The sequence below is a fragment of the Gekko japonicus genome, unplaced genomic scaffold (genome assembly GCF_001447785.1).
Source record: "Gekko japonicus isolate JY-2015 unplaced genomic scaffold, Gekko_japonicus_V1.1 scaffold653, whole genome shotgun sequence".
Classification (NCBI taxonomy): domain Eukaryota; kingdom Metazoa; phylum Chordata; class Lepidosauria; order Squamata; family Gekkonidae; genus Gekko; species Gekko japonicus.
Window position 1 is genome coordinate 170824 of NW_015171524.1, and position 25268 is coordinate 196091.

Consider the following 25268-nt stretch of genomic DNA (forward strand, 5'->3'; position numbering starts at 1 on the left):
ACCTTGGGCCAGTCACAAGTTCTCTCAGAGCTGTTCTCTCAAGGGCAATTCTGGAAAGAGTTCTCTCAGGCTGACCAACCTCACGGGGTGGCTGTTGTGGGGAGGGGAAGGGAAAGGAGTTTGTAAGCTGCTCTGAGACTCCTTTGGGTAGTAAAGGGCGGGGTATAAATCCAATCACTTCTTCTTCTTCTTCTACCTCACAGGGTGTCTGTTGTGGGGAGGGGAAGGGAAAGGAGATTGTAAGCTGCTCTGAGATTCCTTCGGATAGTGAAGGGTGGGGTATAAATCCAATCTAGTCTCCGCTTGCTCCATGGTCTTTTAGTGCCCTGGTCCACTGCCCCGATTCCCCGTCCCCAAAGGTGGCGTAGCAAGCCAGGTACCTGACAGTGCGTAGAATTGACCAGCGAGCAGCAATTCGTGTTCATCGAACAGCCTCACGTCATCCGACTCCTCCAGCACGGCTCGCAGGACCGTCAGAAAGTTCCGGAGGTAGTACGGATGGCCTCCTGAGTCCGCCGCAGAGCCAGATGGATCGGGGAGCGTCCCGGAAACAGTGACGCTTGTATTCCGAGAAGTCAGTCTTTCAGAAGGCCTTGTGTGGCCACCAGCCGTTTCATTCCTGAAGTCCGGACAGTCTTCCGTGGGATACTGTTTCGTGTCGCCTCTCCGAAAAGAGGATTTCTGGTTTCGCCTAAATGGCGTCGGTTTTGCAGGAGCAGACAGGACGCGCTCGCCGGACGAGAGCCCCCGGCTCCCTGCTTCACCGTGAGTGGCTGAACACGCGGCACGTTGACCGGGATTGGGAACTGGGTCCGTGGGGCTCTTGGTCCGCTCGCCGCCCCCTCCTGGTGGCAGGGCAAGGTCATTGCGATCAAGATCACCCCAAGGAGTTAAAACACGAGTAGAATCCTCTGAACCAACCCGGACTGCCTCTGGATCACAGTCTCCCGCTCTGCCTGGAGTTCCAGTCACGCTTGTTAACGTCCCGTTGGGACTGTGCTGTCCTTTAGATCTTGGGAAAGGAAAACTGTTTTCTTTCTGGGAAACGACCTCCGGAGTGGCGTCTCCCAGGTGGTGCTCGCCGGCGCTGTCCCCTGTGCCTGGAGTCAGACAGTTCTCAGCACACTTGTGCCCCGCCTTACCACCCTGGGCACACCGCCTCCTGGACAGCTTAGATGCCAAACTTCCCAGAGAGATGTTTTTGACTGCTCCAACTGTGGGCTCGGCATCGGACCCTCTCCAGCTATTGCCCCTTTTAAAATAAGGGCTCGACTGTTCCCCAACCCCAAGTTTCCTTTTCAGGCTGCACCCTTCTGGGGGTGCTGTGTTCGTCTCTGGGGCCGAGAAGTCCTTTGCAGAGTCTGGGCTGGAACAGCTCGGCCAATCACCCCCCGAAGTACCCGCACCAGATGCGGGCTCAACCAGAATCACGTCGTCGTCAGCACCACGGTTCTGCGGACACACCTCGTCAATATGCTGGTTGATTTGGAATCGGGACACCGTCTGCCCACACAGGGGACAGGGCACTGCGGAAGGGGGCACCTTATTAAAAAATGACGCAATCGAGACAGAAGGTGACGCATCTTCTGCTCCCTGCCCAGACTTCTTGCTTGCCCTTTTCCTGATGTTGTCACTTCGGGATAACGTTCCCCGAGGCCCTTTCTTGCCTGGACCTCCATTTCCGGCCATCACAAGGGCCCCAAACACATGAGTCCTTCGTTAACGTGACACCGTTTCACAGAAACAGTATTGTAAGTAGAAAATGTTGGTTGCTCCTTATTACTGAGCATTCTCCGTGGCCCTGCCTGTAAAAGGAAAAGAAGAATTTCTATTATTATTATTTTTTACATTATTTAACATTTTATTTGTTTACATTATTTTTAAAAAACTCATTCTCACTGCCACAAGGATGTTAGTCTGTAAGGTGCTACTGGACTCTTGCTCTTTTCTACTGCTATAGACAGACTCACATGAGTACCCATCTTGATCTTTAGGCACAAAGTTAACTGGGTAGGTTTGTGCCAGTCGCCGTCTTATACCTAACTTTCCTATAATCCTTGAACGTATGAACTACTAACTCAGGCCCCTGGTCCATCAAGGTCAGTACTCAGCCTGGCAGCTGTTCTCCAGGGTCTCAGGTAGAGGTCTTTCCCATCGCCTACTACCTTATACTGAATCAGTCTATCAAGGTCAGTATTGTCTACTCAGACTGGCAGCTCCTCTCCGGGGTCTCAGGCAGAGGTCTTTCACGTCACCTGCTGCCCTGGTCCCTTTTAACTGGAGATGCTGGGGATTGAACCTGGGACCTCCTGCATGCCAAGCAGATGCTCTGCCACTGAGGTCTTTCCCGTCGCCTCCTGCCTGGTCCTTTTACCTGGAGAAGCTAGGGATTGAACCTGGGACCTCCTGCATGCCCAGCAGAGGCTCTGCCACCGAGGTCTTTCCCGTCACCTCCTGCCTGGTCCTTTGACCTGGAGAAGCTAGGGATTGAACCTTGGACCTCCTGCATGCCAAGCAGAGGCTCTGCCACTGAGGTCTTTCCCGTCACCTCCTCCCTGGTCCTTTTACCTGGAGAAGCTGGGGATTGAACCTGGGACCTCCTGCATGCCAAGCAGAGGCTCTGCCACCGAGGTCTTTCCCGTCGCCTCCTGCCTGGTCCTTTTACCTGGAGATGCTGGGGATTGAACCTGGGACCTCCTGCATGCCAAGCAGAGGCTCTGCCACTGAGGTCTTTCCCGTCACCTCCTGCCTGGTCCTTTGACCTGGAGACGCTGGGGATTGAACCTGGGACCTCCTGCATGCCAAGCAGACTCTCCAGCACCGAGCCACGGCCCTTCCCCCTTAGGAACACAAAACAAGGTGTGAGCACCTTCTAATCACCTGCCCCAAGTCCTTCGCATAGGAAACATTCCGGTCTTACACAGAAGCGTCTCAGACGGGAAAAGCAGGCTGTATATTGTAGTCCCAACATGCAAAAGATCTTCCAGGTTCACAAATAGAACTTGCGCCCATTTTTTTCCTCCTTTAAAGGCAAAGAATAGCTGCCCAAACCTTGAGCCCCAGAGAGGAGATCTGCAGGCTTAAGCAAACAGCAGGTTAGAACAACCGGTAAATAAAGAGGAAACGCATATGAAGGTCAGAACAGTGAAGAGGCGGTTGCTGAACTCCTCCATTTAAGGGAGAAGTAAGGAAGGAAGGAGTTCAGTCTATGCTGCCAGAATAGCCATTGCAGGTCAGTTAAAATTAATAAATAAATGGGGGGAGGAGGAGGGAGACAGCAGCCTCGGGTGCCCATGCAGTGCACGAATATGCAACACGAGGCTGGGAATGCAAAAATAATAATAATGCAAATTCGATCCCAGTTCGGACTTCCGACCCACTTACGAAGTTCCCTCCACTCGCCGCTCTCATGCAAATTCAGCCGCCATAGAGAGGCGCGCAGGCGCACAACAACCCGCGGCCGCCCGGGCAGCGCGAGACCGCGCCGGTCCAAGGGCGGCAGAGAGCGAGTACGCATGCGTCAGTGCGGGCCGCTTTCTGGTTTTCCCCTCCACAGCCAGGCAAGATGCAATGCAGCGCAGTTCAGGTGTGGCAAGTCGATGGTGGACTGATCGATTCCCCTCCCCTTTCCTCAGTTCCTTTGCTTTAAGGGCTGGCCAGCATCGTCTGCGAGGGGGGGAGCAGCAGGTCTTTTCTGTTTCTCTTCCTTTTTTTAAATATAAGAATGGAAAGTGTGGACTTGCACAACATTAGGGGGTCTGCAATTTCTGCATGCCTCTATTTCTTTTTCTTTTTTAAAAGTATAATTAAAAAAAGGAAAATTTGGACTCGCAAAGGGAAAGGGGTCTGCAATTTTTGCGCATGCCTCCCCAGCAAGGCATACATACACACACACACACACACACACATCTATATCACAGACACACACACTAAAAAAGAAAAATTTGGACTTGCACAGTGGGAGGGGTCTGCAATTTGTGCATGCCTCTTTTTTTCTTTTTTAAAAGTATAATCTAAAAAAGGAAAATTTGGACTCGCACAGGGGAAGGGGTCTGCAGTTTTGTGCATGCCTCCCCAGCAAGGCATATATATATATATACACACATATACACACATACATAGGTAGAACACACACACACAAAAGGGAAAAAATTGGACTTGCACAGCGGGAGGGGTCTGCAATTTTTCTTTTTTTCTATAATAAAGGAAAAATTGGAGATGCACAGCAGAAGAGGTCTATAGTTGGTTATGCCCCCCCCCCCCCAAGACACACCTGTGCATTGTCCTGGAGTATGCATTCCCAGGAGTTGTAGTAGTTAAAAGTGTCCAACTAGGACCTGGGAGAACCAGGTTCGAATCCTGACTCTGCCATGGAAGCTCTCTGGCTGACCTCGGGTCCGTTGCACACTCCGCCTAACCTACCTTACAGGACTGTTGTGAGGATGAATTGGAGGAGGAGGTGGAGAGACTGCTATTAAGCCACTTCGCCTCCCTGCTCAGGAGGTATACATTTCTAAACAAATAAATGCTGGAAGGCATTCAAAAGGGCTCAGGTGGCAAAGTGTGTCCCCATGTGCATGCTGGAGTCTAGTCGTGGCAGGGTTGCCACCTCTGGGTTGGGAAGTACCTGGAGATTTTGGAGGAGGAGCCAGAGGAGGGCGGGGTTTGGGGAGGGGCTTCAGTGGGCTACGATGCCATACGAGCCAACCTCTGAAGTGGCCCTTTCCTCCAGGGGAACTGATCTCTACTGCCTGGAGATCAATTGTAATAGCAGGAGACCTCCAGCCAGCACCTGGAGGTTGGCAATCCTAAGGCACGGGTGCCCCTCAGTGTTGCCAGGGAAATGAAGAAAAGTGCCTTAATGGGATGACGAGAAGAGACTGGATTTATACCCTGCCCTCCACTACCTGAAGGAGTCTCAGAGCGGCTCACAATCTCCTTTCCCTTCCCCTCCCCACAACAGACACCCTGTGAGGTAGGTGGGGCTGAGAGAGCTCTGACAGAAACGGCTCTTTTTCAAGGACAGCTCTGACAGAACTATGGTGCAAGTGGAGGAGTGGGGAATCAAACCCGGCTCTCCCAGATTAGAGTCCGCGCACTTAAACCACAACACCAAACTGGAGCATCGGCATTTCTGGAAGGAGGTCTTGAGGCCATTCCTATCCACAAGCTGGCAAAGCTGGGCAAAGAAGGACCCCTTTTCCCATGAGATAATAACAAAAAGGAAGGCAGGGGCTGCAGAGGGACGCTTTGCCTGTTCCACTTACGGAAATCTGGCAAGAGGGGAGGGAAGGAATCCTCTGGAGAGCTTTCCCTTTGTATCAGCGTAAAGACTTAAAAGGATGCCTTTCTCCAAAGAGGGCGGTTAAAAGCATTCCAAGTCTCCAAAGACAAAGAGATGCTCTGGAGGACTTGCCAGGAAGTCCTGGCCTGGGCTCACTCCAGCTCAGCGAAGAGGCCAAAGAGACGCCTGCCAAAAAGGCAACAGTGGGCTTTTCATGGGTTTGCAAAGGAACTCCACACACACACGCCCCCGGGGATCCTGGCAACGGGAACGTGCTTTGGGCCAGGGATTCTTAGAGCTCTGGAGTCCCCTGAAGCGGTTTGCAAAACTGGCCACCTTAGCGTGTGAAAGAATCAACGCCGGGGGGATTCAGCACATCAGATCTGGACTGCCGGGCCTCTACCGTGGTGGTTTTCCCAGCTTCCTCACTTTCACAGTGTGTGTGTGGTGGTGGGGAAATGGCATCCTTCCCACAGTCTGGAAAGGGTGGTGGAGGCTGGAGTCATTTCCTGCAGGAGTGCACAGGAGCGGAGCTCCGGAGGTAAAGAGCCCAGGGGGTGGGCACATGCAGCAAGCCCCACCCCCTGCTCCCAGCAGTCCTCAGTCAGAGCAAGAAGCAGCCAGGTAAGTTGCAGAGCTCCCCCCAGCCCAAAACAGTCCAGTGGCACCTTTAAGACCAAGTTTTATTCAGGTACAAGCTCTCCCTCCTCTGTGAGGACAGATCTGCACGTTCCCCCCCCCCATAGCTAGCAATCCAAAACAGTCCAGTGGAGCCTGAGCAGTGGGTGTGGCCTTCTGACACACTTCTGGTGATGTCAGGGGGTGTGGCACATGCAAATGAGTTATGCTAATGAGTTATGCTAATGAGCTCCTGCACTTCTTTTTCTACGAAATGACCCCTGGGTGGAGGTAAGGGCCATCTAGTCGCAGCCGAATTATGGTGACCCTGTACGGTTTTCAAGGCAAGAGAAGAACAGAGATGGTTTTGCCATTGTCTGCCTCTGCATAGCAACCCTGGGCTTCCTTGTCGGCCTCCCACCCAAGAACTAACCAGGGCCGACCCTGCTTTAGCTTCTGAAAACCAAAAAGATCAGCCAAGCCTGGGCCATCCAGGTCAGGGCAAGAGACGAACAGAGGCGGTTTGCCATCACCTGCCTCTGCATAGCAACCCTGGAGTTCCTTGGTGGTCTTCCATGCAAGAAGTAACCAGGGCCGACCCTGTTTAGCTTCTGAGATCTGATGAGATCGAGTTAGCCTGGCCCATCCAGGTCAGGGCAAGAGACGAACAGAGGCGGTTAGCTGTCACCTGCCTCTGCATAGCAACCCTGGACTTCCTTTGTGGTCTCCCATCCAAGTACAAACCAGGGCTGACCCAGTTTAGCTTCTGAAATCTGGTGAGATCAGGCTAGCCTGGGCCATCCAGGTCAAGACAAAAGGCGTTCAGAGGTGGTCTGCCATTCCCTGCCTCTGCATAGCAACCCTGGACTTCCTTGGTGGTCTCCCATGCAAGAAGTAACCAGGGCTGACCCTGCTTTGCTTCCGAGATCTGATGAGATTGAGTTAGCCTGGGTCATCCAGGTCAGAGCAAGAGACGAACAGAGGCGGTTAGCCGTCGCCTGCCTCTGCATAGCAACCCTGGACTTCCTTTGTGGTCTCCCACTCAAGTACGAACCAGGGCCGACCCAGCTTAGCTTCTTAGATCTGACGAGATCAGGCTAGCCTGGGCCATCCAGGTCAAGGCAAGAGGCGTTCAGAGGTGGTCTGCCATTCCCTGCCTCTGCATAGCAACCCTGGACTTCCTTGGTGGTCTCCCATCCAGGTTCTAATCAGGGCTGACTGTGCTTAGCTTCCGAGATCTGAAGAGAGCAGGCCACCCTGGGACATCGAGGTCAGGGCTTCACAGCCAGGACAGTACAAGTTCTTTCTCCCACCTCACTCTATAATCTGGGAGAACCGGGTTTGATTCCCCACTCCTCCACATGCAGCTGCTGGTGTGACCTTGGGTCAGTCACAAGTTCTCTCAGAGCTGTTCTCTCAGAAAGAGCTCCCTCGGCCCCACCCACCTCACAGGGTGTCTGTTGTGGGGAGGGGAAGGGAAAGGAGTTTGTAAACCGCTCTGAGACTCCTTCGGGTAGTGAGGGGTGGGGGTGTGAATCCAATCTCTTTTCTTCTCGTTCTTCCACCTGCATAGACCAGGCTGCGGTTGCAAAGAATTCAGGAAAATTCAAGGCCTCGCACGCCGTTCATTGGTCCTGGCCATTGCTCCATTTGAATCACAAGACTGTACTGTAGCGTATATCCAACGCTGTCCCCTATGTGTTGCGGACAGGAGTTGATTGTCACCAAACAGCAAGGCATCTTTCTGGGATGTTTCTCAATACACACACACACACGGGGCCGTTCTGAAGAACCCCAGGATTCTACACCTGTGAGGTCTCGAGGTACCCCCTTTTCTCTCCGGAAACCACACCCGGCAATCTCTCGGCGCCCCCCTCTTTCGCCGACTCCGCACCGCTTCCTTCTTTAATAGATGCTACCACTTTGTCTCCCGTCCCACAGCATCGATTGCACTCACCTGCGACTTCTGTCAGCCGGCGTGACCAGCCTCGATCGCTTCCCATTAAGCAGGAAAATCTTTTAATTTATTTGTCAGGGGCCGGCCTGGAGGCCTCCCCCCCATTAGCCGTAATTGCACTCCCCGGCTCAGGGCTCAGTATTTTCAAACTAATGCAATTCCAGCCTCCGCGTGACTTTAATTAACTGTGACAAATTTTCCCCAAAAGCGCATTTGCAAATAACACATAATTTATGGGGTCACCCGAGCAAAAAAGAAAGAAAAGAAAGAGAAGTCGTGTTAGTGCCCTGCTAAACCAACCGACACGCATTTGTTTCAGGAATTTAATGGCATCTCGCAGGATCGGTGGCCTTGCCTCCCTCCGCTCCATCAGTCATACACAGATGCACCTAAGGTACAGACCTTCTTCAGAAACTTTAAACAGGGGATTAAGAAGCGAGCTAGAGCGCAGCAAGGTAATTTCTCCAGCAGAACGGATGCTCCCAATACCGCTCCTCAGCAGTTTTCCCTGCCTCCAATTTCAGCCTTAAGAGAAGCAAACTAGTCCAGGGGTACCGAACTAATTTGTTATGAGGGCCGGATCTGACATAAAGAGACCTTGTTGGGCCAGGCCATGTGTGTCATAAAATGTAACGCCAGGTAGTGGAGATATAAACTTTATAAAGGACACAAAGGGTTTTTTTTAAACTTAAAGTAAAAACCTGCTTAAAACATTAGCACTCTTGCAATATTTTGTTTATTTAACAGTGTCCGATAACTGACACCTCTTGCTCTGAATTATTGCATCAAAATGTCTGTGCTACTGCGATCTTCAGTATGCCGTTCAGGTGTGTATCTGTAAGCTGCAAACCTACGATGACGCAGCGGCAGCAGAACTGGAAGAAGAAGCAGGAGACAGCCAGTTCCACTGCGGGCCTGATAGAAGCCCTCCGGGGGCCTCATCTGGCCCCCGGGCCGCATGTTTGACACCCTTGAACTAGCATGCAATTGTTGTTTTCATGAACGCTGACACAGATGGGGATCATCGTCAAAGGCGTGACACAAGGGAGACTTATTCTCCAATTTGCAATAACCCTCCTGGGAGACGCAATTACCCTCTCTCCCTCCCAGACCAATCTGAGGCATCCTTGAATTTTTTCAAAAAAGGAACTTCTGGGGTGCTGGTGGAAACCTCGGGAGAGATGGAGCAGAGGAGAACGAGAGATGGAGGAGAGACTGACAAGGATCTGGCAAACCCAGGCTCAAATCCCGGCTCTCCCATAGAGGCCCGCTGGATGACCTTAGGCCAGTCACACACTTTCAGTCTAACCTATCTCACAGGGTCGTTGTGAGGATGAAATAGAGGACAGGGGAACTATATGAGCCGCCCTGGGTCCCCACTGGGGAAAAAGGTGGGGAATAAATGAAGTCCATGAATAAAGCACTGCACAAAAACTAGTTTGGTATAGCGGACCCTACTCTGGGAGAACTGGGTTTGATCCCCCACTCCTGCACATGCAGCTGCTGGTGTGACCTTGGATCAGTCACAAGTTCTCTCAGAGGTGTTCTCTCAAGGGTAGTTCTCGAGAGAGCTCTCTCGGCCCCACCTACCTCACAGGGTGTCTGTTGTGGGGAGAGGAAGGGAAAGGAGTTTGTAAGCTGCTCTGAGACTCCTCTGGGTATTGAAGGGCGGGGTATAAATCTAACCTCTTTTCCTCTTCTATTCGACTCCCTGATGACGAATCCTGCCCTTATAGTGTCTTCCAGAATGCGAGGGGCACTTCTCCAGTCTCCCAGTTAGTATGGCTTGCTTTAAATCATACGCAGGGCATTTAAAAAAAAAAAAAGCGTAGCTTACCTTTTAAAACCCAAAAGAGAGAAAGAAAATCAAAAGGGCGGGCATACATTAGAAAATCCGATTTAATTGGTACAAAACAGCGTCGGCATAAATATCTTATAGCTTCAGCTTCTGGGCCGAGAGCTCCCGTTTCTTCGTCTCCCTCTGGCTTTTCTTGGCGTCCCGGATTTGCATTTTTACTTGATCTTGCAACTGAGAGAAGAACGCTCGGGAGGACTTCAAAGCCCGGTCTTTGCCGTCATCCTGCAAGACAGCAACATCGAGCGCATAACGGGAGACGCTCTCCCAACACACACACACACACACAAAGCATGATGTACGGCTGTTCCAACCACTCGAACCGTCCCCACAGAATGCTCGAGAGTTTGTGTTCTGATTGATAACTCAATGGCAAAACAGCTGTTGTGTCACGCAGTACCTTCCCCCACCGCCGGCAACACAATAAATGCCCCCCCCAAAAAAGCTGAAGGGACGCGCTCTGATCTACCCCCTCTTATGCTCAGCGCATGTTAATAAGAGATAAGCGCAGCCTGCTGGTAGCTAATCCCTTTATCACAGGGGGGCAAACAGCAACGGAGAGCTCCGGGTGAATTTTAAAAAGATCTCCCTCCCCCCCCTTCTCCCAAGTTGCTTGTCTCTAGTGATTCCAGATTCGAGAGAAGAGGGAGAAGAAGAGGAAAAGGAAGAGGAGGAAGAAGGAGGAGGAGGAGATTGGATTTACACCCTGCCCTTCACTCAGAGTCTCAGAGCATCTTACAATCTCCTTCCTTTCCTCTCCCCACAACAGACACCCTGTGAGGTCGGTGGGGCTCCAAGAGAAAGCTCTTTCGAGAACTGCCCTCGAGAGAACAGCTCCGGGAGAACTTGTGGCTGACCCAAGGTCACACCAGCAGCTGCGTGTGGAGGAGTGAGGGAATCAAACCCGGTTCTCCCAGATTAGAGTCCGCCACTTCTAAGAACTACGCCAAACTGGCTCTCCCTTAGCACCTTAGAGACGGACAAGGTTTTGTGGGGATATGCTTTGGAGGGTCAAAGCTCCCTTCTTCAGATAAAGACCAACAGGGCTTCCCTCTGAATCGAATCACTCCGAAAGTGTAAGAGTTCACCGCCACGGTGTTCCGGGGAGCAGGGAACAGAGTCTGTCTAACGCATTAATCTTGTGGCGGTTGGTAAGGACGTTTTTGCAGGTAACCAAAGAGGTTGGGAAAAGATGAAGAAAAGCCTTGTATGTAAAAACAAATAAATAAACCCAGGTCAATTCCGGAAAAGCTGAAATTATATTAAATCATTGGATTGTCAGCCAGGCCTTTGGCTATACTAGCTGCCATGGGAGTGAGGGGGTGACTCTGGGATGCGGAAATCCGCTGTGTTTCTATTATCTCTGTGTGACCTTCAGTGCCTGGTGTAGTCTTTCTCCTAGGAAAAGTAGCCCGTTACTTTGGCGGGCTTCTACCTGATCCCCGATTGGCCCTGGGCCATCAGGGGGCCTCCTTGAATGACGCATACCTGCTTGCTGCGCGCGCTTTCCTTCAGTTCTAACACGAAATAGTTAAGATATCTGCATACTCTCAGTATGCAGTCTCAATGTCTCAATAAACTTTACTTCTTTGAACGAAAGCTGTTGGGAACTGATTGCTGAGGGAGTCTGACAGGATCTTTAACCAAATTGTAAACAATAAAAAACTGTGCATAAAAATCTATCAACTTTGGTTACATATATATATATATATACACTACCTTCCCCTCGTACAGGGGTCCCTGGCCTTTTTTGACCCAGCAGACACATTTGGGATTCTGATACAAAATGGCCGCCACCGGAGGTGGTCACCCAGCCGGCTACATGTGGAGGAGGAGTGGGGGAATCAAACCCGGCTCTCTCCAGATTAGAGTCTGCCGCTCTTAACCACTACGCCACGCTGGCTCTCGCGCAAGATAAACTCATCCAAGCAGGGCTTTCAGCGGCCTTACCTTGAGCAGAGACGCCCCGCCCGCCTTGAGCTTCTTCAGCTGCCCGGCGGAAACCCGTCTGTTTGGCTTGGGGCTCTGTTCCGCCTTCTTCTCCAGCAGCTTCTGCCGCTTCTCCTTCTCCTTCAGCCTGATGCGCTTCAGCAGCTTCTTCTTCCTCCGCTCCCGTTTCTTGTCCGTGGCGGTCTTCTCGGCGTCCGTCTTCACGTCTCCGCCTTTGGTCCTCTCCTGAAATACGGCCCACGTTTTAGGATTGAGGGGCTCCGCGTTCCGTGCCTCCTGGGGCAGACGGACCCTTGAGCTTACAGGGATAGCGCTTGGCGGACTACCGACCAATGGCTCCCTCTAAGCTGTGGAGTCTCGTGAGCAAAAATCCTACTTTGTGAGCTCCTTGCACTAAAGTTGGGGGTGAGCGATTTGGCTACTGCATATATTAGTTTGCTCTGGAGCCCTCCTTCCTGAGCAGAGACAGAAATGTGTGAACCGGAGGGTAAAAAGCGGTGAGCTGGCTCACACTAACTCAGCTTAGAGGGAACACTGCTACTGACCCAGACAGTGGGGGCCACAACGGGCAAACTTATGCACGGCATGGTTGCCATGAGCTGATTCTAAGCCAAGTGACCCTCGTGCACCTGGGATCCACTCCACGTGGCTTGTTCTGGGGCGGTTTTACTTGCCCAGTTTGCCCCTGTATCTCACGCCGTGGAAGTTAGGTAAATTTTTCATACAAGGGGGATTCATGGAATACAACTGGCTACTTCGGAGTGGATTCTGTGGCATTATACCTTGCCGGGGTCCATTCCTTCTCCCAAATCCTGCTGAGTCCAAGTCCCCCCACCAAAACCTCCTGGGATTTCCTAACCGGAAGTTGGCAACTCTGTCTCTCTCTGGGCACTGAAGGTAGGCTGCCTCTGCCGATGGAGGGTTCACTGAGCTCCAGTGAATTGCTTTCCCTAGTCCCTAGAAAGTGGGGCTCAGAGACCAGCTGCCTCTATGTCTGCTCCATGTAGAGCTAATTTTAGTTTCTTTCCCCTTTCCATAGTCCCTAACAGCTGAGGGTTCATATGGAGATGGCTCTGCTGGGACATTGCATGTTAATGGCCACTGGTGGATTTAAGAAGGGATCGGACAGATTCACAGAGGAGAGATCCATCAGTGGCTAGCAGCTGTGGTGACTAAAGGGAACCTCCATATTCAGAGGCAGTCAACCTCAGAATCCCAGTGCCAGAAGGCCTCGGCCTCTATACCCTGCTGTTGGCCATCCAGAGGAACTAGTTGGCCCCTGTGTGAGAAAGGATGCTGGACTAGACGGACCACTGGTCTGATCCAGCAGGGCTCTTCTGACGTTCTTATCAGGGGAAGGCCTCGACCTCTCTGCCCTGTTGTTGGCCCTCCAGAGGAACTGGTTGGCCCCTGTGTGAGACAGGATGCTGGACTAGACGGACCACTGGTCTGATCCAGCAAGGCTCTTCTGACGTTTTTATTTATTTATTTTATTTATTCAAGTATTTCTACCCCGCCCTACCCCGCGAGGCCTCGACCTCTCTGCCCTGTTGTTGGCCCTTCAGAGGAACTGGTTGGCCCCTGTGTGCGACAGAGGGACCACTGGTCTGACCCAGCAGGGCTCTTCTGATGTTCTTATCAAGGGAAGGCCTCGGCCTCTATGCGACAGGATACTGGACTAGATGGACCACTGGTCTGATCCAGCAGGGCTCTTCTAATGCTCTTATGAAGGCCTCGGCCTCTGTGCCTTGTCGCTGGCCCTCCAGAGGAACTGGCTGGCCCCTGTGTGAGACAGGATGCTGGAATGCAGGGCTATTTTTGGGCAGGAACGCACAGGAACAGAGTTCCGGTTGGCTCCTGAGTTGGCCACACCCAGCAGGAACTCATTAGCATAACAGGCCACCCCCAACAGCAGAAACTCATTAGGATTGGTTACATTAGGGGTGTGCGGCCTAACATGCAAAGGAGTTCCTGATACAAAAAAAGCCCTGGGTTTTGACAACAAAGAAGGTAAACAGAATAAGAAGCAAAAGGTGGGTGTGGCTGGATGAACACACTTCTGGTAACATGGGGGTGTGGCCTAATATGCTAATGAGTTCCTGCTGTTGGGTGTGATCTATTATGCTAATGAGTTCCTGCTGGGCTTTTTCTACAAAAAAAACCCTGCTGGAAAGGATGGACCCCTGGTCTGATCCAGCAGGGCTCTTCTAATGCTCTTATGAAGGCCTCGGCCTCTGTGTCCTGTTGCTGGCCCTGCAGAGGAACTGGCTGGCCCCTGTGTGAGACTGGAGGCTGGACTGGATGGACCACTGGTCTGATCCAGCAGGGTTCTTTTCACATTCTTAACTAAGGCGTTTTTATCTTACTTCTGCTGGTCTGAAGGAGCAGTGCTACCAGACGTTTCTACGGAATCCCTTACCTCAATCTCCTCCGGAGCCAGGAGTGCAGCGTCGCTAACGCTAACTGGCGCAACTTCCTCCATAGTTATTGCGGGGAGATTGGAGACTATTTTAACCTCCGGCACGGGCTAGAGAGAAAGAGAAACACACGATACGTGAAGTGGGAAAAGTTAATGCATCATTCGATCGAAGCAGAGGTATTTGGATTTCCCAAACCGATTTGTTGCCTACTGAAGGTAACAAGACTGCACGGACTTCTCTGGTCTCCAGAGCCACGCCAGGGATTCGGGGCATGCGTCAAGCGCAAATCAAATGCACCTTGGTGACAACCACCTTAATGCCAAGATTTATTTTTTTTTTAAAGCACAGAATTATGCACATGGACTTCAGATGCTGCTGCACTTACCGGCTTCGGTGTGAAGCGGAAATTGGAAAGGGCGTCCAGCTTAAGAAAAAGAGCATCCATCATTTTCTGGATTTCTATATGTTCGGGTTTTTCTTCCTCTTCGGTTTTTTTCTGGGTGAAACAATAATGTGCCGTTAGTCAGCAGCATAATACCAAGGAAAAATGGAACATAAGAACATAGAGAAAAGAAGAAGAAGAGATTGGGTTTATACCCCACCCTTCACTACCCAAAGGAGTCTCGAAGTGGCTTACAATCTCCTTTCCCTTCCCCACAACAGACACCCTGTGAGGTAGGCGGGGTTGAGAGAGCTCTTGACAGAAACGGCTCTTTTTCAAGAACAGCTCTGATCAGAACTACGGCTTGCCCAAGGTCATCCAGCCAGGTGCAAGTGAAGGAGTGGGGAATCAAACCCGGTTCTCCCAGATTAGAGTCCACGCACTTAACCACTACACCAAAGATGAGATTGGATTTATACACCGCCCTTCACTCAGAGTCTCAAAGCGACTTACAATCTCCTTCCCCTTCCCCTCCCCACAACAGACACCCTGTGAGGTAGGCGGGGCTGAGAGAGCTCTTGAGAGAACTGCCCTTGAGAGAACAGCTCTGAAGGAATTTATGACTGACCCAAGGTCACACCAGCAGCTGCATGTGGAGGAGTGGGGAATCAAACCCAGTTCCCCCCAGATTAGAGTCTGCGCTCCTAACCACTACACCAAATTGGCTCTCATAAGAACAACCCTGCTGGATCAGACCAGTGGTCCATCTAGCCCAGCATCCCGTCTCACACAGTGGCCAGCCAGTTCCTCTGGAGGGAAAACCACAGGGTAGAGAGGCCAAGGCTAGAAGTATGCGTGTACATGAAAGCTTATACCCAGAATAAAACTCTGTTGGTCTTAATGGTGCCACTGGACACAAACTTTGTTCTGCTCCTTCAGACCAACAAGGCTGCCCACCTGAATCTATGTCAAAACAAAGTCAGACGGTGGCCCTGCTCAGACAGATGTCGCAGACAAAGAAGAGGTCTCTAGCAATGCTCCCTCTAAGCTGTGGAGTCTTGTGAGCAAAAATCCTGCTTTGTGAGCGATGACATTAAAGTTGTGAGCGAGCGATTTGGCTATTGCATGAATTGGTCTGCTCTGGAGCCCTATCCTTCCTGAGCTAGGACAAAACTCTGTGAGCTGGAGGCTAAAAAACTAGCTCACACTAACTCAGCTTAGAGGGAACGCTGCTCTCAAGGGCCTTTATGCCAACGTCCTTCGACCGCGGGTCTCCCCAGATTTAAGACCCGGTCCATACAAATACACTCTTCTTTGAAAACCCACCTGGTGAAGTTTCAGGTATTCCTGCTCGTAGATCTCCGTGAGACTTAATTTGCTCTTCTCGTGGTCCAGAGTCAGGCGCTTTTTGTACTCGAAGGGATCCTCCTTTGGCTTTTCTTTCCGGACGACGTCGTCCCAGGCCTGAAAACAAAGATGTCGGAAGGATACAGAAGTGTGAAAACGAGCGCGGCTGTCGAAGCAGCGAGAGGGGTATCGATTTCTCTTCAAAGATGACTAACCAAAATCTTATTTCTCTTCAAAGACGACTAACCAAAAGTTATTACAATAAGATGAAAGGGGGGGGGGACGAACAGTAGTCGCAAAAACACAAATTTCAAAATGGGAACAGTTTCCTCTTGGGAAGACTGGCTGTACTGAGCTTCTCTTTGGGAGGGAATTGCACTGAACTGTAGCCCCAGTGGACCCAATTCTATCCCCTGCTCAGTGTCGCAAGCATACAGAGGACTCAGCCAAAACTCTAGGTATGGGGCGTCAAACGTGCGGCCCGGGGGCCACATCAGGCCCCCAGAGGACTTCCATCAGGCCCACAGTGGAACTGGCCGTCTCCTGCTTCCAGTTCTGCTGCTGCTGCATCATCGCTTGCTTCTCCTCTTAATCACTCAGCCACTTCATGCTTTAACCTGAGTCCTAGACTCAGAACTCTGAGCATGAGAGTTCTGTGGTGAATGTCAATAAATCAAAAGTAGGTTTGCAACTTACAGAGCTAATGTTTTAAGCATGTTTTTATTTTAAGTTAAAAAAAAATCTTTGTGTCCTTTTTAAAGTTTATATCTCTGCTACCTGGCACTGCATTTTATGACACACACGGCCCGGCCCAACAAGGTCTCATTTATGTCAGATCCGGCCCTCATAACAAATGAGTTTGACCAAACCTGCTCTAGGTGTTCTCGTCAAAATAATTTAAATCGCAGCAACTTAATAACCATAATATTTGGTAAGAGGAGCCCTGCTGGATCAGACCAGTGGTCCATCCAGTCTAGCATCCTGTCTCGCACAGTGGCCAACCGGTTCCTCTGGAGGTCCAACAACAGGGCACAGAGGCCGAGGCCTTCCCCTGAGAAGAACGAGCCCTCCTGGATCAGAGCAGTGAGGGTCCATCTAGTCCAGCCTCCTGTCTCACACAGGGGCCAACCAGTTTCTCCGGAGGCCCAACAACAGGGCAGAGAGGCCGAGGCCTTCCCCTGATAAGGAAGTCAGAAGATCCCTGCTGGATCAGACCAGTGAAGGTCCATCCAGTCTAGCATCCTGTCTCACAAAGTGGCGAACCAGTTCCTCTGGAGGGCCAACAACAGGGCAGAGAGGCCGAGGCCTTCCTCTGATAAGAAAGTCAGAAGATCCCTGCTGGGTCAGAGCAGTGAGGGTCCCTCTAGTCCAGCATCCTGCCTCACACAGTGGCCAACCAGTTCCTCCGAAGGGCCAACAACAGGGCATAGAGGCTGAGGCCTTCCCCTGAGAACATCAGAAGAACCCTGCTGGATCAGACCAGTGGTCCATCCATTATTCTAGCTCTTTTAGCATTATCTGGGAGAGCCAGGTTCGATTCCCCACTCCTCCACTTGCACCTGCTGATGTGACCTTGGGTCAGTCACAAGCTCTGGCACAGCTGTCCTTGAAAAAGAGCAGTTTCTGCCAGAGTTCTCTCAGCCCCTCCCACCTCACAGGGTGTCTGTTGTGGGGAGGGGAAGGGAAAGGAGTTTGTGAGCCGCTCTGAGACTCCAAGTGAAGGGCGGGGTATAAGTCCAATCTCTTCTTCTTCTTCTCTTCATTATGCACCACTAGGTTGCAAACTAGGCTTATTTTCTGGGCTGACAGAGAGCTCTGAAAGAGCCGTGACTGACCCAGGGTCACCCAGTTGGCTTCATGTGGAGGAGTGCGGAATCAAACCCAGTTCTCCAGATTAGAGTCCATCGCTCTTAACCACTACGCCACGTTGGCTCCCCCCTCCCCTTAAGAAGTGGTATCAGAAGTACATGCTCCACCACCTTGTCTCAATGGGAAAATTACAGTGGGTGGGATTTCTACACGAGCAGCAGAAGCCCCCCCCTGGCAATCACATAGCACCGCACACTCATAATCAGTTGTAATAACCTGATCTTTTATCCTCCTCTTGATGACCTCTTCAAGCTCCATCGTCGTCTCCTCCGTGATCACAGGAGCTGAGAAGACAGGAAAAGGAGTTGGTGGCGGAATTTCTGACCTGGGACACTTGGGAGACACAACATCGGCCCTACTAATTCAGCCTGTCGCATTTGAATCTGACCCCCGTGATTGGGGACCCGCATGCACAAGGAGAGCGTTCTCCACTATACGAAACAGAAGTCCACAAGGGGCTTCGAGGATAACATTTATCCCAGTATGTGTTTTCTTGAGACAGAGCTCACTTCTTCCAATACAATGGGAAGAAAGTAACTTCTCTGCCTCGTTTCTACTACTTCCTCTCTTCTGCCCCGCTGCTGTAATTTTCTGCAAAAATGAGGTAGAGGAGTTCCTTTCTTCCCATTGTATCTGAAGAAGCGAGCTCTGTCTTGCTAAAGCTCATGCTGGAATCAGTGTTATCCTTTAAGGTCCCTCTGGACTTCTGTTTTCTATAGTGGAGATTCAGAAATTAATAATAACAACAACAACAACAACAACAGTAAATCTTGTTAAGTCACTAAGGTGCCGCGGGAATTCTCTTTTGCTACAACAAACATGGCCACTTCGCTCAGCCATAGAACAAACCAGCCAATGTAAAATGGCTTCCAGGCGTGCGAGATTTACCCATTTTGACGGCGTGGTCGAAGAGCAGTGTCTCCTCCAGGAGGCTGTTTTCGGGCCGCTTCTGCCCCGTCACTTCTCCCCTCAACTGCCAGGACTTCTCCCTCAGCAGCTCTCCTTCGAGCGATTTGATTTTCTCGCTCAGCTGCAAGAGAACGATTGCTCCTGAGTCGGTCCCCAAGATGCTTTGGCGCTCTTGGGGACTCGGCCAATTCTGTGAATTTGAAGACTCTGTCTTTGCTTTAATTGGGGGGGTGGGGGTGACGATTGGGGTGGGGCAGCTTATATTTTGACTGACAGAGAGAGAAGGCGCATTTGGGTCCCAACCAGTGTTCCCTCTAAGCTGAGTGAGTGTGAGCCAGCTCACAGTTTTTTAGCCTCCGGTTCACACATTTTTGTCTCGGCTCAGGAAGGACGGGGCTCCAGAGCAAACTGATTTATGCAGCAGCCGAATCCCTCGCTCACAGCTTTGATGCCAGCAGCTCACAAAGCAGGATTTTTGCTGACAAGACTCCACAGCTTAGAGGGAGCCTTGGTCCCAACCCAGCCTTACCTTTTCCTGCCTTTTCTCAAAGGAGGATTTCGCTTCAAGGGGACGGCTCGCCTTCCCCTCCGACGCGTCTGGTTCGTCTTCCACATCACTGTCGAACGGCAAGGCAAACGTCACTCTTTTGGAAGCCTCTTTCTTCCTTTCATCCTCCGGCGGCTCTTGGATTCCATCCATCTCTTCCATTCTGTAGTGAAACAACATTTTCAGGGGAAAGGGGTCTTGCTTGATTCGTGACACATTCGGTGGGCCTTTTCACACTGAAAACAATCCCCCAGGTGTGAAGACCAAAGTCACCCAGCAAGCTTCCAGGGCACAAATGGGGATTCGAACCTGGGTCTCCAAGTTACTAGTCCAATACTCTTAACCACTGCACCCCACTGGCTCTGAATCGCTCTGAACGCCAAAGCCACATGAATTCTGTGCTGGATCAACGTCATAGGAAATCATGAGACTACTTTACCATGGATAAGATTTCAGACCACTTCAGCTTCTACAAAATCCCCTTTATCAATCTATTTTTACTTAGAAGAAGAAGAAAAAGAGAAGAGATTGGATTTATACCCCGCCCTTCACTACCCAAAGGAGTCTCAGAGTGGCTTACAAACTCCTTTCCCTTCCCCTCCCCACAACAGACACCCTGGGAGGTCGGTGGGGCTGAAAGAGCTCTCTTGAGAACAGCTCATGAGAGAACAGCTCTGAAACAACTTGTAACTGACCCAAGGTCATACCAGCAGGTGCAAGTGGAGGAGTGGGGAATCAAACCCCGGTTCTCCCAGATTAGAGACCACACACTTAACCACTACACCAAACTGGGTCTTTAGCCCTGGTTCCCTTTTTTAAATTTCGTGTTTAAAGAAAACGCCTCAGAAACATCTATTCCAATTACTTACTCTTTCTGAGCTTGGTTTTAATGGAATCTTCACAGTGCTATGAGCGCAATTGATTTTATGTCACTTGCCAATGGTGGATATACTTTCTTTTGTAACTATGCTATACTGGCCTTCCTCTTACTCACTGGCTGACTGAAGTTTATTCTTAACGTTTTTAAAAGTCATTCTGTTCGTTATTTCACTGTAGACAGTTTTGTTGACTGTTTTTACTGTTATACGATTTCTTAAAATGGAAAATAACAAGTTAAAAAAATTCTGTGCTGCTTAATCTCAAATCACATGATGACACTTGTGTTTAAGAGAGAAGAAGAGAAGAGGAGATTGGATTTATACCCTGCCCTTCACTTGGAGTCTCAGAGCGGCTTACGAACTCCTTTCCCTTCCCCTCCCCACAACAGACACCCTGTGAGGTGGGTGGGGCTGAGAGAGCTCTGACAGAAACTGCTCTTTCAAGGACAGCTCTTGTCAGAACTGTGGCTTGCCCAAGGTCATCCAGCAGGTGCAAGTGGAGGAGTGGGGAATCAAACCCGGTTCTCCCAGATTAGAGCCCACGCTCTTAACCACTACACCAAACTGACTCTCTGACCAAACATAAAACGCATTCAAAAAGCAATGGCAGTAAGCCTACATTTGCCCTGAGAGCCAGTGTGGTGTAATTATAAAGTGCTGAACCTGGACATGGCTGACCCAGATTCAAATCTCCACTCTGCCTTGGAAGCTCACTGGGTGACTTTGGGCCAATCACACTTTCTCAGCCTAAACTACCTCACAGGTAGATTTGAGTCCAGGAGTACCTTAGAGACCAACACGATTCTTGAGGTATAAGCTTTTGAGAGTGAACCTTCACCAGATACCTCACAGGATTGTTGAGAGGATACAATGGAGTTTTATGAAGAAGAAGAAAAGGTTAGATTTATACCCCGCCCTTCACTACGCGAAGGAAGTCTCAGAGTGGCTTACAATCTCCTTTCCCTTCCCCTCCCCACAACAGACACCCTGTGAGGTCGGTGGGGCTGAGAGAGCTCTTTTGAGGACTGCTTTTGATAGAACAGCTCTGAGAGGTCTTGTGAGTGACCCAAGGTCACACCAGCAGCTGCACATGGAGGAGCAGGGAATCAAACCCAGTTCTCCCACTACACCAAACTGGCTCTCAAAACTGAGGAGCTTCGACTACTCTAAAGCGTGGCTCCACACGCCAGCCACCTACGTGTCAACTGCTTCTCCATCATCTTCCTCCTCAGCTTCGGATCCTCCTCCCTCGCTCTGGTCACCGTCATCTTCACAGCCTCGGCGGTCGCCCGTGAAATCATCGGGATCGTCGACGGGATCGAAATAATCTCGGTATTTGAGGTCACGAGCGCTTTTAAGCGGCTGAGGGAGACAGAGGAAAAAATCAGTACAAGGTTCAGAAGGGAACGGCTGAAGTTTGCGATAAGGTCAGAGCGACAATTATGGGGGAAAGGAACTAGGATTGAATAACCACATTCTTAAAATGGATTGACAAAATATGTGGCAGGGTATGAGCTTTTGTGAGTAACTACTTTCCTCCCCGGTGCTACTGGACCTGTTGCTCTTTTCTACCGCTGCAGACAGACTAACACGGCGACCCATCTTCACATCTATTTTAAAATGGACTGAAGAACGGAATGGGTTTTCACTAGAAGCAATGCCGCGTGAATTTTAAACTGTGGCCACTTCTGTTAGCTCTAAGCTAACCAAGCACGGGTGTGGCAAAAATGAGTCAATCCGCAGTTCCTCTGGAGAGTCAACAACACGGCAGAGAGGCCGAGGCCTTCCCCTGATGTTGCCTCTTGGCTGTGGGATTCAGAGATTGACTGCCTCTGAAAGTGGAGGTTCCCTTTAGTCACCACGGCCGGTAGCCACTGATGGACCTCTCCTTTACGAATCTGTCTAACCCCGTTTTCAAGCCTGTTGCCATCGCTACATCCTCCAGCAGCAAATTCCACATTTAATCGATTGCTGTGTAAAGTAGTATTCCCTTGTCCGTCCTGAACCTACTGCCCACCAGCTTCATTGGATGCTTTAGAGTTCCAGTACTTTGGGAGAGGGAGGAAAAGGTCTGTTTGTCAAAGGAGACACAGGCCCATTGACTCCAAACCTGTCAGCGTGGTTCTAAACATGCCATGCTTTCACCCAGACACAAATCTACAAAGCCACGTGTTGAAATTATAAACCACCCTTACAAACAGATCATGCATGACTCGGATAGTTATAAACCAGTGTGGTGTCCTGGCTAAGATGTCGAGCAACACCCTGGGGAGACCCAAGTTCAAGTCTCTGCCCACTGCGCAACTCCCTGGGTGACTAAAGGCCATTCAGTCTCTCTCAGACTAAGCAAAAAATGAAGGCAGAATTGTGTATGTCGCCCTCAGCTCTTTGGAAGAAGCGCAGGATTGTTTTAAACCAGCAACGGACACGTCCATCTGTCTTGCTCCTGCTTTTCTCTTTGTCACTTGACGAGCAACCAGACGGTTCATGGCACGGGGTTTGCATTCGAACCCAGGCCTCCTAGCCCGGCAAACGGGGTTTGCATTCGAACCCAGGCCTCCATTAACCACCACCCCACCCTGTCTATCTAATTACAGCTTCTATGTGGGGGGCACACGAGGGGAGACGAATTTGAAAGACTCGCCCTCCAGGAGTCTACAATCTCTCAGAACTTCTGAGCATGCCTGCTATCCTCCCCTTACGAGCCCACAACAGTTTTTAACTAGCCGCTTCTCAACTCTCTTACCTTCATTTTGGCTTCCCCAAATTCCACCTCCTCCTCCTCGTCATCGTCTTCAGAGAGCACCTCCTCAAAGTAATCAACTTCCTCGCCTTCGTCACCATCCCTGCCCTCCTCTCTGCCTTCCCTTTTCTCCGCCGCGTCCAGCGCCGCCTCCATCTCGGCCAGCTTGAAGAACCTGTCGTCCACGACGGACGCTTCCCCCATCCTCTTCACGGCGGCCTTCGGCAGCCGGGTTTGTCGCTCTAGCTTGTCAATGTCGAAGTCGATATCTGAATCCTCATCGCTGAACGCGGGGTCCGTCCTCGCTCCGGGTTGACGTCTCTTTTCTTCACGGTCGCTTTCCTCTTCCACGGGATCGGCATTGAGGTCCTCCATCTGGACTTCATTGTCCGTCTCCTGTTCCCTGTCCTCTGAGAGACGATCCTCCTCCATTTCTGGGAGAAGGCAGATGCCCTCCTCAGCAACGCTCCTAGCAACAGCGGCCTTGAAGTAGCCGAGGACCGCGTCATTCTGGAGTTCCAGCTGCTGCCAGATCTGCTCTTCGTCAAAGTTGTCTATCACCAGTTCTTTCAAGGGGCTCCCGGGAACCGTCTCAGGCCCGAGGGCCTTGTGGAAATCGTACAGTGTTTTCGTCAGCGAGTTGAGATCGGCAGCGAGTCCGTCCTGAACACTGAGAGGTGAAACGGGTAGTGAGAGGTTAAGTATTCAATGGCAGTCGAGCCACAGAAGACAGAAATTCGTCTGTCTGAATGACAAACGAGGCTGTCCGGGCCAGTTCTTACCCTCAATCGGTTCTGTATGTAAAACACATGCATGAAGCTGCCTTATATTGCATCAGACCCCTGGTCCATCACAGTCAGTATTGCCTACTCAGACTGGCAGCAGCTCTCCAGGGACTCAGGTGTCTTTCTTTCACATCCCTGCTAGGTCCTTTTTAACTGCGGATGCTGAGGATTGAACCCGGGACCTTCAGCACGCCAAGCAGAGGCTCTTCCACTGAGACACAGCCCCTCCCCAATCTTATAAACAAATCTGAAGCTGCCTTTTACTGACTCATACCCTCGGTCCAGCAAGGTCAATACTGTCTACTCTGTTTGGCAGCGGCTCTCCAAGGTCTCAGGCTGAGGTCTTTCACAACACTTATTACCTACTGCCCATCAGCTTCATTGGAGGCCCTCGAGTTCTCGAAATTTGGGAGAAGGAGAACAAGTTCTTTAGTTGCAGATCTTCCAGACTGTATGGCCTACAATGTCCTACAATGCCAAGACCACAGCCATACAGCCCGGAAAATCTACAACAACTAATGAACTCCAGCCGTTAAAGCCTTCGACAACATAGAGAAAAGTTCTCTTTGCCAACTCTCTCCATGTAATGCCAGTTTTTAAAATATCACTGATTTATAACCCGCATTCGTCATGGAGACTCAAAGCGGATTACAGAGTGCACTGAGAGAAAGGAAAAGAATTGTGATCACATGGTATAGGGCATCCAAGAAACAAGCCAAAAGGATACAAAACTGCATGGGAATAGCCAGCTCTCTTCATATCCCCACTCTGTCTTAAGTCCTTGTACATTTTTGTAAAGGTTAGCCTTTGTAAAGATTTGTATCCAACTTGCTTTACACTGAATATTTTCTTAATGTAAAAAAAAAAAAATCCTCAATCTACCATCAAAACCCCTGGGATTACTTTGAGCCTGTCCACACCTGATCCACTTCCCAAGGTAAGAGGAGAGATCCACCTACACCAACTGGACTTCCATGCAGGAAAGGTGAGATAAAAATTACAATCGGGTAGACAGGTGATCTCGAGCTATCTATTTACTTGAAAAGAAGACGAATCTGCCCCAACCTGGATAGCCCAGGCAAGCCCAATATTGTCAGATCTCAGAAGCTAAGCAGGACCGACCCTGGCAAGTATTTGGATAGGAGACCTCCAAAGAATATCAGAGTCGGGAGGCAGACTATCACCCCATTTCTCTGAATGTCCTCCATATACCCCAGCAGGAGTCGCCAGAGGTCGCCATGACTTCCAGGCACACACACACAAATATATGCAAAAATACCAAAGAAGAAGAAGACGACTCTGAATGTAAGACACCCCCCAAATATCACACATAAATTTTATTATTGCAAATAATGCATGCCAATGTAACACACACACACATGGAATATCTGAGGGGGCACACCTAGTCTTGCATTTGAGTAAATGCAGACTACCTCGCAGGGTTGCTGTGCAAATAACCCTCCTGCAAACCACCCTTGGAGAAAGCGCGATCCTAGGCAGAGATGGGGAGGAAGGGAATCAGCTGCGCACCCCTCTTCCAGGCACGTGCGAGCGAGAAACGGGGGGGACTCGGTTGCCGTCACCTGAGGAAGCGCTCCGGCTGGGCCGCGGCAGCGTTGAGGGTCTCCAGGCACCGATCCAGCCGCCCGCGTGCAGCCGGAGCCGCCGATCCACTCGCGGCCATCGTCGCTGCCTCACCCGGCTTCCGGCGAGCGTCAGCGCTG

General features: G+C 50.8%; 2 protein-coding genes across 2 annotated transcripts in view; both read right to left on the reverse strand.

Moving 5' to 3' along the window:
• FAN1 (FANCD2/FANCI-associated nuclease 1) overlaps positions 1–3453 on the reverse strand; it is a 29505-nt gene extending 26052 nt beyond the window's left edge. The window contains exons 1-2 of the mRNA XM_015419492.1: positions 3385–3453; positions 381–1805 (exon numbers count right to left, since the gene is read on the reverse strand). Of these exons, the coding sequence (XP_015274978.1) occupies positions 381–1689 (1309 nt within the window). The 5' untranslated portion in view covers positions 1690–1805; positions 3385–3453. The remainder of the gene's footprint in view (positions 1–380; positions 1806–3384) is intronic.
• A 6287-nt stretch (positions 3454–9740) lies between these two features.
• On the reverse strand, positions 9741–25228 carry MPHOSPH10 (M-phase phosphoprotein 10). The gene is made up of 11 exons (XM_015419493.1): positions 25128–25228; positions 22763–23429; positions 21215–21378; positions 19121–19301; positions 18571–18712; positions 17899–17966; positions 15793–15930; positions 14470–14580; positions 14084–14191; positions 11665–11889; positions 9741–9939 (listed from the first exon to the last, which is right to left on the reverse strand). The coding sequence occupies exons 1-11, from the start codon at positions 25226–25228 to the stop codon at positions 9793–9795; spliced, it is 2052 nt and encodes a 683-aa protein (XP_015274979.1). The 3' UTR covers positions 9741–9792.
• Positions 25229–25268: the final 40 nt, after the last annotated feature.

What these genes read in the sequence shown, in the direction of transcription:
- MPHOSPH10 (XM_015419493.1), bottom strand. Translation starts at nt 25,228, where the DNA reads ATGGCCGCGAGTGGATCGGCGGCTCCGGCTGCACGCGGGCGGCTGGAT. An exon ending in AATACCTGAAACTTCACCAG is followed by an intron (nt 14,581 to 15,792) that starts GTGGGTTTTCAA and finishes TGTTTCACCCAG; the next exon opens with AAAAAAACCGAAGAGGAAGA. An exon ending in GCGGGGCGTCTCTGCTCAAG is followed by an intron (nt 9,940 to 11,664) that starts GTAAGGCCGCTG and finishes GCTGTCTTGCAG; the next exon opens with GATGACGGCAAAGACCGGGC.